Source organism: Nansenia antarctica (genome assembly GCF_963989245.1).
Source record: "Nansenia antarctica genome assembly, chromosome: 12".
Taxonomy (NCBI): Eukaryota; Metazoa; Chordata; class Actinopteri; order Argentiniformes; family Microstomatidae; genus Nansenia; species Nansenia antarctica.
Genome location: NC_137682.1, coordinates 19611231 through 19626937, shown reverse-complemented (window position 1 = coordinate 19626937; position 15707 = coordinate 19611231). Strand labels below are relative to the sequence as shown.

General features: G+C 44.3%; 1 protein-coding gene across 1 annotated transcript; it reads right to left on the bottom strand.

Moving 5' to 3' along the window:
- Positions 1-6262: 6262 nt before the first annotated feature.
- cct5 (chaperonin containing TCP1, subunit 5 (epsilon)) lies at positions 6263-15666 on the bottom strand. Its single transcript, XM_080542750.1, has 11 exons — positions 15487-15666; positions 14515-14575; positions 13923-14087; positions 12845-13043; positions 12067-12259; positions 11537-11686; positions 8910-9029; positions 8014-8199; positions 7703-7840; positions 7387-7567; positions 6263-6931 (listed from the first exon to the last, which is right to left on the bottom strand). Exons 1-11 carry the CDS (start codon positions 15589-15591, stop codon positions 6804-6806), a joined length of 1626 nt encoding a protein of 541 aa, XP_080398876.1. The 5' UTR covers positions 15592-15666; the 3' UTR covers positions 6263-6803.
- Positions 15667-15707: the final 41 nt, after the last annotated feature.

The window sequence follows — 15707 nt, the reverse complement described above, 5'->3', positions numbered from 1 at the left end:
CTGTTGCTGACCTGGTAGCTCTGCAACAGAACACACACGTCAGTTATCACACTTAACAAACGTGTTACCATGGCAGCTATTCTATAACTACAAAACATGTGTATGTATATCAGGCTTTTCATACAGAGAGAACTGTCTTATGTGTTGTCACAACACACCCACCTGCAGTCTCCTCTGTCCTCAGATAGAGGTCGTTTACGGTCACCTCCTCTAGGGACGAGGGACTGGACGTGGCTGACCGAGAGGAGTCAGAGCTCACCACCTCACCTGGTGGCTCTGAAACAGAATATCAGAACACACACGTGTTACCGTAGCAAGTCTTCTATTTATATTATTACAAAGACAACCATGTCTGACTTTTCATCTAGAAATAATAACTGACTAATGTGTCACCGACACTCACCTGTGGTCTCTGGTCTCTGTCCTCTGACTGGTGGAAGAATACCTATAGGAAGAAGAGTCATGCTGTGATTGGTGGATCCTTCCAAGGATAGACACACTGAGAACTGTGTTAACAGTCTTAATACTGAGTACCGGTAGTTCTGATTCTTCTGAGTACTTACTGTAACCGATCCAGCCGGGCTTAATGACCTGCAATGGAGAGTAACACATACACATCATGAGTTACCAGTACACACACACACACACACACACACACACACACACACACACACACACACACACACACACACACACACACACACACACAGACCATGACAGAGTTTAACAGTACACACACACACACACACACACACACACACACACACACACATACACACACAGACCATGACAGAGTTTAACAGTACACACACACACACAGACCATGACAGAGTTTAACAGTACACACACACACACACACACAATGACAGAGTTTAACAGTACGCATACGCACGCACACACACACACACACACACACACACACACACACACACGCATACCATCACAGAGTTTAACAGTAACACACACACACACACACACACACACACATATCATGACAGAGTTTAACAGTACATACACACACACACACACACACACACACACACACACACACACACACATACCATGACAGAGGTAGGAATAGTACAGTAGTAGCTCCCCTCCGGAGCTGCCTTGGCCTCACTGGGCTCCTTGGCCTCCCTGGTCTTCCTGTAGCCCTGGTGGCTGGGGGGTTTAAGCCCACATGGAGGCTGTGGCACTAGGCCCTAAGTACAAAAGTTGTGTTTTTAAAATGAATGAATGCATTTGCATATGAGCATAGTCCATAGATATGTGCTAATGTACTGTATGTTGAAACTTACCTGGGAGGGGTTACCTCCTGTTGGGGAGAGCTTCCTCTCAAAGCCCCCCAGGGCTGGAAGTGTCCATCCAGGGCTTGGGGACCTGACCTCCTGTTTCCTCCGGAAACTCGTAGTCTGATTTAGAATGGAAATACTCTAAAAACCCAATAGGCCAGAAAGAGCACACTATTCCAGAACAAAGATCCTGAGTACTCCAAGTTATGGTTGTGAGACTTACTTTTACCTGTCGCTCATCTTCCATCTTTGGCCAAGAAATCCAAATCCAAATCCAATTCTTTCGTGAAAGCTGTAAAGAATATGATAAATTACCGGTAATATCACCTCAACTTGTAAACACAGAATGAGCAGTAAAGCGGGTTCAATGAAATGGGTGCACATTTGGAGTTAGTGTAGGCTACTCACACAAAACTGCGACGCCATCATACGAGATACCACCGTCTGTGGATGCTTGTAATTATTATTACAACTTTATGACTGAAATGTTCAACACGCACTGCAGTACACGTTGGGCACGATACGATGACGTAATTCCACAATTCCAATTGTACCATGACGTCACTTGCAATTCAAATCAAATCAAATGTTATTATTATTCCAACTGTCAGTTCAGTAGGAGGGTACCGTAAATCCTCTAATAGTGGCAAATATAAGAGTATTTACGGTATACTCCGTTACACCGACAACTACATGTTTATTAAATTAAATCGTTTTTTATTATTAATTAAATTGTTCGTAGGCAAGCATATCTTCTTGCCTCGTTTACAAGAAACTTGGACGGATTTTAGTTGCACTTTCCCCCCAATCGTTAGTTGTTGTTAGCCCCATAGCTAGCGAACATGGTGAACCCCTCGATGCATAAATATTAAAGCCATGTTCAGTCAAACTAGTTGTAAGATATTAATGGATATAGTTTAGATTAGCCTATATAGTTTAGATGAGTAAGATATTAATGGATATAGTTTAGATTAGCCTATATAGTTTAGATCAGTATAATATTAATGGATAGTTTAGATTAGCCTATATAGATGAGTAAGATATTAATGGATATAGTTTAGATGAGTAAGATATTAATGGATATAGTTTAGATGAGTAAGATATTAATGGATATAGTTTAGATGCAGGCCTTTTTTTCCCAACAATATTGGAGGAATCGGAGTCGCGCCATTCGCCTGCATGCTACACACCCTGCTGTAAGTGGCTGTCTCAGGGTATCCGCGGTGTCTTGAAAAGTATTAAAAGTTGATAAATCCATTTTGGGAAAATCAAGACCCTTAATAAGTATTAAAAAGTCTTATCACGATTTTATGAGGTCTTGAATTTTGTTGGTATTTTTCTGAATTAGTCTCTGTCCAAAGAGTTTGAGTCCTAAAAACGTTTAGTAAAAGTTCGTGAATTTATTCGTTTTATTAAAAAAACATAAGACGAACCGGAAATTGTGTTGTATGATCGTGGTCTAGTCTATTAATGCAAACTAAAACTGTTAAGTTAAAGGTGTCACTGATGTCAACGGTTACAGCTCCAAGTGGCGGTGAGGTCTGGAAAAATATTGAAAAGGTCTTTAAAAAGTCTTAGAAAGGTGTTTGAAATTAACCTCTAGATTCCTGTAGGCCTATATACCCTGGATCCAGACGCAATAACCTCAGATTCGTTGGGATACCAGAGGGAGCTGAAAAGAACGACATGACTGCCTTCCTGAACAAACTCATCTCAACATCCCTGGACATCAACCCTCCTCCCCCCAGGTGGACATCAACCCTCCTCCAGGTGGACATCAACCCTCCTCCCCCAGGTGGACATCAACCCTCCCCCAGGTGGACATCAACCCTCCTCCCCCAGGTGGACATCACCCTCCTCCCCCAGGTGGACATCAACCCTCCTCCCCCAGGTGGACATCAACCCTCCTCCCCCAGGTGGACATCAACCCTCCCCCAGGTGGACATCAACCCTCCTCCCCCAGGTGGACATCAACCCTCCCCAAGGTGGACATCAACCCTCCTCCCCAGGTGGACATCAACCCTCCTCCCAGGTGGACATCAACCCTCCCCCAGGTGGACATCAACCCTCCCCCAGGTGGACATCAACCCTCCTCCCCCAGGTGGACATCAACCCTCCCCAAGGTGGACATCAACCCTCCTCCCCAGGTGGACATCAACGCTCCTCCCCAGGTGGACATCAACCCTCCCCAAGGTGGACATCAACCCTCCTCCCCAGGTGGACATCAACGCTCCTCCCCAGGTGGACATCAACCCTCCCCCAGGTGGACATCAACCCTCCTCCCCCCAGGTGGACATCAACCCTCCTCCCCCAGGTGGACATCAACCCTCCTCCCCCAGGTGGACATCAACCCTCCTCCCCCAGGTGGACATCAACCCTCCTCCCCCAGGTGGACATCAACCCTCCCCCAGGTGGACATCAACCCTCCTCCCCCAGGTGGACATCAACCCTCCCCAAGGTGGACATCAACCCTCCTCCCCAGGTGGACATCAACGCTCCTCCCCAGGTGGACATCAACCCTCCCCCAGGTGGACATCAACCCTCCTCCCCCCAGGTGGACATCAACCCTCCTCCCCAGGTGGACATCAACCCTCCTCCCCCAGGTGGACATCAACCCTCCCCCCAGGTGGACATCAACCCTCCCCCAGGTGGACATCAACCCTCCCCCCAGGTGGACATCAACCCTCCTCCCTCCAGGTGGACATCAACCCTCCTCCCCCAGGTGGACATCAACCCTCCCCCAGGTGGACATCAACCCTCCCCCAGGTGGAATGGAAATGGATCGCGCTCATAGGATTGGAACACGTTTGGATACCGGAGACAAGGGCATAGTGAGAGCCATCGTCGCCCAGCTTTCTGCGCTACAAAGATTGCCAGAACATCCTTGAGGAGGCACGGAAGAAGAGACGCATAAACGTGGGACAACAAACCGGTGATGATCTTCCCAGATTACTCGAAGGAGTACAGTTTACACCTTGTACAGTTTATCTGACATTTGAGTTTGTTCTAAGCTATGTGACCAACATGTAAGCTTGTTATGGCCATAATTCCCCCCAGTGGGTTATTTTACTAACTGTACAACCCCTTACAATTCTGATGGACACACATCATCTGAACACATCTTGGACAATTTACCCAAAGCAGAGGGCTTTTGGGCTGACTTGTTCTAAGTCATGGAACTAGGAAGGTTATTGTTTTGTTTTACTATGATACTGTTCTTAGTCATATTGTTCTCTGCTTATAGAGATCACCAAGTTTTTTGTTTTGTGTCTTATAAGTTACATGTTATTATTTACTTTGTTAATGCACCAGGGGTCTTACATTATATTATAACCAACACTCATTCTATGGTTAAATACGTAAACATTTATCTATGACTAGCAATCAGAGGAATTTGTGCTATTCCACCTGGAATGTAAATGGATTAGGGTGTCCAGCTAAGAGAAAAAAGATTTTGAGACATTTGAAAATTAAAAAACAGGATATAGTTTTTTTGCAGGAAACACATTGCTCTCATCAGGAATCAGTTAAACTATGCAGAGAATGGGTGGGGCATGTATTCTTTAGTGCTGGGTCTTCTAACAGTAAAGGGGTAGCCATACTAATTAACAAAGGTTTGCAATTTAAGCTAAGGAAGGAGGTTAAAGATGAGGAGGGCAGATTAGTTATAATATTGGCTGACATACAGTACAGGCCAAAAGTTTGGACACACCTTCTCATTCAATGCGTTTCCTTTATTTTCATGACTATTTGGTACATTGTAGATTCTCACTGAAGGCATCAAAACTATGAATGAACACATATTATGTATTTAACAATAAAGTGTGAAATAACTCTAAATATGTCTTATATTTTAGATTCCTCAAAGTAGCCACCCTTTGCTTTTTTGTTGTTAATAAAATATATAATAATAATATTAAATATAATATGTGTTAATAATAATATGTTATTATATATATTTAATATTATTATTATATATTTTATTAACAAAAACATTTTATTTTATTAACAACAAAAAAGCAAAGGGTGGCTACTTTGAGGAATCTAAAATATAAGACATATTTAGAGTTATTTCACACTTTTTTGTTAAGTACATCATTCCACATGTGTTCATTCATAGTTTTGATGCCTTCAGTGAGAATCTACAATGTACCAAATAGTCATGAAAATAAAGGAAACACATTGAATGAGAAGGTGTGTCCAAACTTTTGGCCTGTACTGTACACGGTCAGACCCTGATATTGGCCAATGTATATGCACCGAATGCAGATAATCCTAGTTTCTTTGCGAACTTGGAAAGTAAATAGTAAATGTTTATGATTAAATAAACAAATCATAATCTGTTGTCGCTTATTACTGTTAACTAGTAAATCGCGCTGTAGAACTGTTGTATAAAAGCAATATCACACTCGAGGTTGTGCTGTTATACTGAATACCTACGACCGAATCACAGCCGTGCTGATATTCAGTATAACACACTCCCTCTCGTGTGTATTGCTTAATTGACACGACATGCATAGAAGACCTAAATATGTGTTCTTTGTAAAGCACACACACTACTTCAGATTCACTGCCATGGAGGGTCGCAATACAAATAATTTGGGTATAAGGCTTTACCATAATGATAAAAGCATGATGACTTTATGGGAACACGCTGACAGAGGGATGCATGAGTTCTTGTCAAATGCACTGACTCTAGAGCTTGAGAAGGGGGATGTCATCTACATGCGTCTCCCCCCAGGATTTGGGATTTATGATACTAATAACTTCAGCACCTTCAGTGGCTTCCTACTCTTCCCTTCGTGAGGATATGCGCTAGTATTGGCCTCTAATGAAGAGTCTGGGCTTTCTGATCACCTAACGTTCTTCTCATACCAATAATAAACACATTATAAAGCATTGCATTCTGACCAATACATATATTTAATGGCATTGTGTACAAGGGCTATACTGAATTATTTGTTTTATTACTTTTGGTTGCACTTCATTTTCCAGTACAAGAAACACTAGGTATTTAAATTAAACTAAAAACAAAATGTCTTTGATCATCATTATGTTTAACTAGCATCAATAGGAAACAAGTAGATAGCCATCAATTGTTAGATTATTTGATAGTGCCAGTCGTTTTACCACAACTACCAGGACAAACCAGTGGATCGCTACCAGTACAGTTTCCCCCAAAACCACACAAGATTTTCCAAGGGAAATATCTGCTAAAGAATAAATCAATAAACCAATAAACCATGGACCAATCATAGTGTTGTATCATCAAGGGTGAAGTGAAATCAACAAGGCAGGGACATTTTACAGACCAACATTTTAATGATGACTTAAGCACTACAACAGTTTCAAGGGTGGGGGGGTTTCGTATCAAATGATAAATAACAGTACGCAGGTTAGGACAGTGCTCGAAAAGTGCCTAAGGACGTTCTAGATAAACTTCAGAACACTGCCATTCTAGAACACAGCCATTCTAGAACACAGCCGGGCCTCGCATGCGTTCAGTTGGGCTCAGTCCTCGGACTCTCCGGGGCTTCTGATGTCGTCGATCTTCAGGATCATCTTGACCACCTGAGTGGCCAGAGAGATCTGCTGCTTCTTACCAATCAGAGTCTCGATCACGTGCTGCTGCTTCATGTCTGAGGAGAGGGAGTGCAGAGACCATTTAATACCGTTGATATCACCTTTAGCAAAGTGGTTATGCTTGTACATGTTACAGAGCAAGAGAGGGACAAAAAGGAAAGAAACTATGAAGAAACGTGCCAACAGACTCAATTCCCTCAAATTCAGGGACCCAACACGGCATAGTTAGAGACAGAACTAGTTGGCGAGCTAAACTTTTTTTTTTTAATATATATATATAGAGAGATATTTTAGAGGGGAATTCAGGCACTTTTAATGACCCATGTCTATTTTCAGAAACTTTTCAGACCTTGATTTATTTTTCTCAAATTCACAAACTTTCAAGGATTTCAAGGACCCTGGCTCGTACATGTTAGAGCAAGAGTAGACAAAAAGGAAAGAACTATGAAGAAACGTGCTAACAGTGAAGCGACCCTACAGTGAGTGACCCTCCTGGATTGCTCGTCCTTACCGTTGGTGTTGAGGTGGAGACAGTCGATGCCCAGGGCTGGGTTGTTCTCTGAGACCTGCTTGGCCCTGACCTCGGTCATGGTCTGGATGGGGTTCAGTCCGCTGTTCTCAGCCAGCGCCATGGGGATGACCTCCAGAGAATCAGCAAACGCTCTCATGGCATACTGCTCCAATGAGGGGCACTAGAGAGAGGCAAGACAATATGTTAATATGGCCATAGCATACTGTCTAAAATATCAATACCCTAAGAGAAAGAGACAGAAAGACCACAAGCTTCAGTCAGAGTATTATTCAACTTCCAAAAGGGGTTTCCTGACCTTATCTGCTGCCAGGTTGACAGCGAGGGCACAGGAGATCTCAGAGGCTCCGCCCCCATAGACGATGCGGTTGTCTCGGACCAGGTTACGGATCACACACAAGGCATCGTGGAGGGCACGCTTTGCTTCCTCAATGATCTAGAAAACAGAAACAGAACAATGTTAATAGAAAGAAATAGAAATGATCTAATCGCCCCCCCAAAAAATAAAAAAACATGGAAGTAGGACCATTGGCATCCATTAAATGTTCTAGCAACCTGATCACCTAACAAATGAGCTAGCAATCAACATGAACAAGATGGACACCTCACCATTTTGTTGCCCCCGCGGATGAAGATGGTGACGGCTCTGGAGTTCTTGCACTCCTCGATGACCAGCATGCGGTCCTTGGTGGTACCGAAGCAGATCTCCTTCACCACGCCGGCAGAGCCCAGTTTCTCTGCGGTCAGCTCGCTGAACCGCGGCACAATACGACCACCTGTTGCTATGGCGATCAGCTGCGGAAAAACATAACTAGGTTAAAAATGGTGCACACAGTCGGGGGAGGGGTCTGGGTTCGGGTCAAGGCAGACAGGAGAACACTGGTCAGTCGAGACAGGCTGGTATAGAAATTCAGAACAGGTCATCTCTAAGCAGGGTTGATTGCTTTGAAGACACTGTGCAGAAATACTGCTTTACTAGCCAGTCACACAGTTTCAGAGATCTTGAGACTTTTTTTTGCGGTTTTGCTTCATGAATGTGATCCAGATCTGCTCATACTTTCAATAGCAGTAAATCGCCATCTTCTTCACATTGTCCTATATTCAACTATTGCATGTTCTTGCAGTTGATCTTATCGAAAACAATCACAGATGACTACTTTCGAAGTGAGACAGCCACAACGGTTACTGTATGCCTTGTTTGACACCTCATTCACGACAGAGACAATGAACGAGCAACACAAAGGCATGTAATGGTACCCCCCCCCCCTCCAGTACAATAACGTCCTTTCAGGTCATCAGGCCTTATGGATCCCACAAATCAGCCCAGCACTGAAACAGCCGCTCGAGCCAATCAACTGCCAAGACGATCACTAGCTGAATGAGCTGTTACAGTGTTGGGCTGAAACAAAAGCCTACACACAAGGGTGACCACTGGCCTAAGGGTTAGCAGAGCAAGGGGACTGGGTGACTGTGCCCTTCTCTCTCCCTCTCTCTCCCTCCCTCACCTCGATCTCGGGCCCTCCCACCCAGCGGACGGCAGGCAGCTGGTTCTGGAGCAGCAGGTGGTTGGCCTCGTCATCAAAGCCCCACTGGCAGATGGCCAGGTTAGCGCCGGTATCCTTGATCTGTTCGGAAAAGGTAAAAAAAAAAAACTCAGCCCAAATACAATTATCCAACCAATATGATTGAAATACCTTTTCCTAGATGACCTTCAAATAGGGTTGGGCGGTTTTACGGTTGTACCGTTTTCAAAAACAGCAACGTTTTTTGTCAATAGTCATAAAACCGTCATAAATTGCTTTATATGACTCAGAACGCCTCCCTCTAGCCCCCCTGACATGCATCCCATGATTGTCTGTTGTCTATTTTTTGTCTTAAGTCCATTGTGCACTTCTTTGTTTTTGTCATTTGTGTGCTGCAGAGAATAACACGCTGTACTGAAAACAAATTCCCCCGGCTTTGGTCATGTGGCTAATAAACTATTTATCTATATCATAAACGCTTTGAGTGTTTGTCCAGCACCACTGTAGGTAGCGCGTCAGACAACAGGCAAACCAGGCCATCCTCAGCCCCTCTGTGACTTTAGGTTGTTTCCAGTTAGTCGCTACAACCACTGCCTGCCTGTGTGGTTGAAGATGCTATGAAAGTGATGACAGAACTTTTTCTATAAATAACGTCTTTTTAACAGGTCTCATGACAGCTTCTCCTCAGAACTGAATTTGAAAAAGATATGGCGAGGGCAAGCTTGGTTCCTAAAAAAAAAGCAACTGCTGCAATTTTGGAAGCATTTCAGGTTCCAACCGAATGACAAAGGCGAGCCAGCAAATCTTGACGAGGCTGTGTGTGAGACCTGCACGAAGACGGTGAAAGAGGAGCGAGCAGAATCAGAGATGACTGCCCGTTGTCACATTTACATTTTTGGCATTTAGCAGACGCCTTATTCCCTCCAATCAATACATTTGACTAAGCAAGTGAATCATCAATTCACCAGTCGTAGCAGGAAGAGTAATCTAGCTCAGGCCCGGGGCCATTGGCAGTCATCGTTATAATATAGAATAAAGAAAGAAAGATTGATGGAAATTTTTTTTTTTTTGGACTAAGACAATTGTTAATGCGGGGATGACATTTTTGTTGAGGGGGGTAGCGCTAGCACTAACAGTGCTAAATGGATATCGTTAGCACTAGCAGTGGTAGATGGATAGTGGAAAAAACACTAATGGTGGTCTCACCCTAACACCCGCATAATTATGTTGAAAACAGGTTGCTTACTGTGACTGTCTAAAATGATTTCAACAGCAGCGGAGTTTAGCAGAAAGGAAGATTAGTCATCATGTGACTTGGATGAGATGGAGACCCCCCCCCCACCCCAAATATTTTTTTTGCAGATCTACATGCAGGGGTGCAAACTGGTGATGGCCCAAAAAGGTGCCACATTTTATTTTTGTCTGAAAACGAAGAAACAAAGCCCAAGAAACAAGATTATGGGACATTGTCAGCTCTCTCACAAGTCTTGGTTGGGAAGCTAGTCCCAGTAAGAGAGGTGAGAAGGCTATGATGCTGTTTCCCCTGTCAATGCCAGACCACTCCACTGGGCATGAGTGACTGGAGTAAGGGAGGGGAGGAGAGGAGAAGCATTGGGCTGATTTCAAATCCACAGTTCATTCCTTCCTTCTACCCATGTTCATGTTACTTGGCTAAGTGAATGCAGCACTAGGGCAGACAGGAAGAAACTACCAATGGGGAAACAAATGCAGCCCTGGTCTCTAACCATTTTTGCAGATCTACACGATTCACATGGATGACCTATTTTGAGATAAAAACGGCTAATTTAGTAGAAAGATGACAAGTTTGCACTAGGGGTGGGCAAACGATCAACATTTTTTGTTCGATCATCGTAACGAATTAACGATCAATTATCGATTAATCAATAAGGATTTTTTTTCATTAAAAAAAAACAATTATTTTTTTCCGGTTTCAGACGGTTTTGATAAAAAACCGTTTCTATTTTTATAAACCCCGGTTTTCGGTATAACCGAAAAACCGTCCATCCCTAGTTGGGTCGCAGTTCAGGCCCGCAGAAGGCTCCCTCAGAAAGGTGCAAACTTGTCAGCAGCAGCGCCTGCTGCGTATTGCTCCCCGAGGAGCTGTGCCATGGCGCTGACCGGAGGTCAGGTTACACTAACGTACGGGAACTTCCGTCATGCCGTACTGCGTTGCGAAATTCAATGCGAAGGCAAATGCAAAGTTCATTTCTCACACATAACGTGGACAAACTAATTTCCATTATTATTATTATTATTATTTAAAAAAAAAAAAAAAAAAAAAAAAAATTATCGAGCAAAATATTTTGTGATCGACCAAGACCTTATCGATCAATTAATCGATCATCGATGCCCACCCCTAGTTTGCACCCCAGTATAACTGTATTGCCACTCATGTTCATTCAAGCATGGCCATCCAGAGACTAGTCTGTGGCTACTAACCTGTGGTCCTCTGTGGCTGAGTTGGTAGAGCACGGCGCTAACAACGCTTAGATTGTGGGTTGGATTACCGTTGGGACCATATATACTGAAAATGTATGCGCTCGCTGCAAAACTTTGGACAAAAGCGTCAGCTAAATGGCGTACATTACCTGGCCGATCATCTCAAGGAACTTGTCCTTCTCGTACTTCTGCAGAGCTTTGTATTCCTCCACATTGGTCACATCCAACTTGTGCTTGGTCTTGGGCTTTGGGGGCTCAAACGGGCAGGTAAGGATGGCAATCTTTGTGTCTTTCAGAAGCTGAGGGAAGAGAAAGGAGGAGAGTTTCATAGACGGAACACAGCTATAGGGCTTTTGCTAATGTGGTTATGATTATGGGACATTGTCAGCTCTCTCACAAGTCTTGGTTGGGAAGCTAGTCCCAGTAAGAGAGGTGAGAAGGCTATGATGCTGTTTCCCCTGTCAATGCCAGACCACTCCACTGGGCATGAGTGACTGGAGTAAGGGAGGGGAGGAGAGAAGCAGCTACTGGGCTGATTTCAAATCCACAGTTCATTCCTTCCTTCTACTCATGTTCATGTTACTTGGCTATGTGAATGCAGCACCAGGGCAGACAGGAAGAAACTACTAATGGGGAAACAAATGCAGCCCTGGTCTCTACGGCCTGTCTGTATTTGCACCTTAGGCATCTGTGGGTGGCTGAACTCCTTGTCCACGATGACTCCTTTGATGAGCTGCGTGTCCTCCAGCTTGCCTCCCACCTTGCCCTCCATCTTAATAAGCTCAAAGTCGACGTCCTTCCTGTTCAAGTCGGCCACGGTGAGGATGGCTTTGACGGCAATCTCTGCCATTTGTCTGTGGCAGCGGTTGATCCTGAAAGAGAACATTGGAGAAGCCTGTATGAATACCCATCACACCTGACTAGAAATTAATCTAATGGTTTATATTGGACTGATGAAAAGAAAAGAGAAATTAAATAATAACTCCAGGCTGGCACTATTATGACACTACTCCGGAAATGGGTCATTAATCTAATGAGCACATCACAGATTGATACACTATGGGACATTGTCAGCTCTCTCACAAGTCTTGGTTGGGAAGCTAGTCCCAGTAAGAGAGGTGAGAAGGCTATGGTGCTGTTTCCCCTGTCAATGCCAGACCACTCCACTGGGCACGAGTGACTGGAGTAAGGGAGGGGAGGAGCAGTATCAGCTAGCTACTGGTTGATATATAAAACGTCTGTAAACAAATCCTTCCCATCACCGATCTCATCAATCATGTTTTTTTACAAGTTGTAATATGCAATATGAAAGTAAAGCAACAAAAATCCCCCCAAAAGGGACTAAGAAGTGAAGTTGAAGTGACCTGCAGAACGACCACGCCCATCTAGAATTAAAAGCCCAACCTAAAATGTGTCACAGCAGGTTGCCATGCCAACAAACGGCTAAGCAGACTCACACTTTGGAGCCCAGCGTTGTCATGGCTGTCTGGATGAGGGGCTCTGTGTTGCTGGGGTCGTAGGGGAAGCTCTCGCTGATCTTGTCCAGCTGGTTGAGGGCGATCTTTGCAGCCTGGTCGTACCCGTCGGAGATGCGGATGGGGTGGATGCCCCGGTCCAGCAGCTGCTCTGCCTGCTCCAGAAGAGCCCCGGCCAGCACTGTCCGGCAGAGAGACGTGGGATGGTTACAAACACACTTCAAGTACTTCTACATACAGGGTTCCCACACCTTCTGAAACATCACATTCAAGCACCTTTCAAAGACTTTCGAGACTCAATTGCCTCAAATTCAAGAACCCAACATGGCATAGTTTGAGACAGATCTAGATGAGAATTTATATATTAGGAACTATCCGCTCAGACAACAATTAAAAATAGAGGCTTGAATGTGTGAACACTAGATGGTCTCTTGCCTTCTCTGCCACAGCACAGCAAAACAATATATTGTGAAATATGTGTTAAGTTAAAACATTTTTGAATATATATATATATATATATATTTTTTAGAGAGAGAGGGGAATTCAAGCACTTTCAATGACCCATGTCTACTTCAAAGACCTTGATTTCTTTCTCTCAAATTCACAACCTTTCCAGGATTTCAAGGACCCGTGGAAACCTGTATATACTTTTGTACTTCTGCAGTCTCCATTGTTTTGTTAAATGTTGCCAGTTATGATGACATAGCAGCACGGCAGAAGAGAGAAGCATAGTCATATCTTCCAGATTTGTACTGCTTTGTTTTTTCTTAATCGAAAGTCTAAAAAGCCTGTGCTGGTAGGATTATGGCCTGGCTCTGGAAACAAACTATTAATCTAATGAGCACATCACAGACTGATACACTATGGGACATTGTCAGCTCTCTCACAAGTCTTGGTTGGGAAGCTAGTCCCATTAAGAGAGGTGAGAAGGCTATAGTGCTGTTTCCCCTGTCAATGCCAGACCACTCCACTGGGCATGAGTGACTGGAGTAAGGGAGGGGAGGAGCAGTATCAGCTAGCTACTGGTTGATACATAAAATGGCTGTAAACAAATCCTTACCAACAACTCCAGTGGTCCCGTCACCGATCTCATCATCCTGAGACTTGGACAGCTCCACCATGAGCTTGGCAATCTGGTGATCCACGTCCATCATGCTGAGAATAGTGGCACCGTCATTGGTGACAGTCACCTCACCATCCCTGTCCACCATCATCTTGTCAAGGCCTGAGAGGGGCGGGTCAAGAGAAGACCGATGAATTGTATTGCAAGGTGGAAAGCATAGGTTTACCTAACCACTTTGAAGATATATTACATATAAAAGTATTTACAGTGTTAATGCTGCCTGGTTCTTTTTCGGTTGTAGTGGAACATTCTAATATTTGATTAAAGAAACGAGGTTCACAAACACCTACAATGTTCATTGTAAACTTATGGCAGAATATAATATGTTGAAATATATGAGAAAAGATCATGTCCTCCACGGGTATGGTAATACGTGTCCATTGTGTACACTAATGCAACATTGGCACAGCTTGGTATCACAGTCCGTTGTTGCATTTGACTTGTTCTCACATTGGGGGTTATAACAGCACATTTTGAAGCTGTTAAAGCTTCAGTCCTCCAAAAGCAGGCAGCGTTTGTTTGGCCTTACCGTTTGGTCCCAGTGACGTCCTCAGCGTGGAGGCCACCGCCTTGGCTGCCATGATGTGAGACTGTAAAACACAAATGTGGTGATTACATTAACATTTTTGGCATTTAGCAGACGCCTTATTCCAAAGCGACTTACAATCAATACATTTGAATACTAAGTATGTGAATCAGCAATCCACCATTCGTTGTGATTATGAACGGGTGTCACTGTTTATGATCTCACGTTTATTACAGAAAACCCCCCCGATATATAGCTATATATATATATATATATATATGAATTGAGAACCACGAGTTGGCTGGGCATGGCGCATGGTCAGTGATGGGGGGTTTGACAGACAACTTCATTAGCCAGGCTCGCTAAGCTTCCCATTGTTCAGCAACGACAGTAGCTAAGCTAACTGCGCCATGTCATGGTCGTGCATCCCTGCCAGGTCCAGACAACAGGAGGCCATAGACAAAGTGGAGCGACATATCATCAACACGGGTGCTCATCATGTAAAATGCCAGATCCTGTCCACTGCTATGCTATATTTAGTGGATTAACCCCCGTGCAGAGCTCTGGCCTTGCGCACGAGCTCAGAATAAAAAAAGGAAGCACATGGGATGCAGCCAGCATGCCCATGCTAACCAGCTAACACATTGTTAGCATACGCAGCCACCGTTTAGTCACCACAACGTGCACTAAAGACATACATGTTTATGCAACTGGTTGAAGTGTAATTGTCTAATAACTAGTTAGCTAGGCAAATGCAAGTGTCTACCTAAGCACATTTGGTATTAATACTGCTGACGCATGAATGATGAAGAGTGGGGCTAACCTATGCTAAGCTAGCGAGCTAAGGCAGACGGCAGAGACCGCAGTGGGGCTAACCTATGCTAAGCTAGCGAGCTAAGGCCAGCTTGACGCATGAATGAACCGCCATGCTAGCTGGCTAGCCTAGCGGGGTGTGAAGCAGGAGAAGCCTGGTACCTTCAGGGCGTCCAGGCCGCATAAGCGAGTCTTCTTATCCTGGTCCTTGATGATGATGAACGGACGTCCATACTCATCGAAGGCGAGCGTCCCCATGGAGGACATGTTGACTGGAAGGTGGCTGCTCTGCCCTGCTTGTGAGAATAGGACTTTTCCCTCGGAGAAGAAGGAGAAGGAGGCTGGGCGTCAAGTCACACGGGAAGTCACACGAGACTTCTGGA

Bases quoted from the DNA above. Each gene is read 5' to 3' on its own strand.
- cct5 (XM_080542750.1), bottom strand. From the start codon at position 15,591: ATGTCCTCCATGGGGACGCTCGCCTTCGATGAGTATGGACGTCCGTTC. The intron at 9,030-11,536 runs GTAATGTACGCC...TTTTCCGAACAG, and splicing joins TCCTTGAGATGATCGGCCAG to ATCAAGGATACCGGCGCTAA. The intron at 8,200-8,909 runs GTGAGGGAGGGA...GTTTTTCCGCAG, and splicing joins TGGGAGGGCCCGAGATCGAG to CTGATCGCCATAGCAACAGG.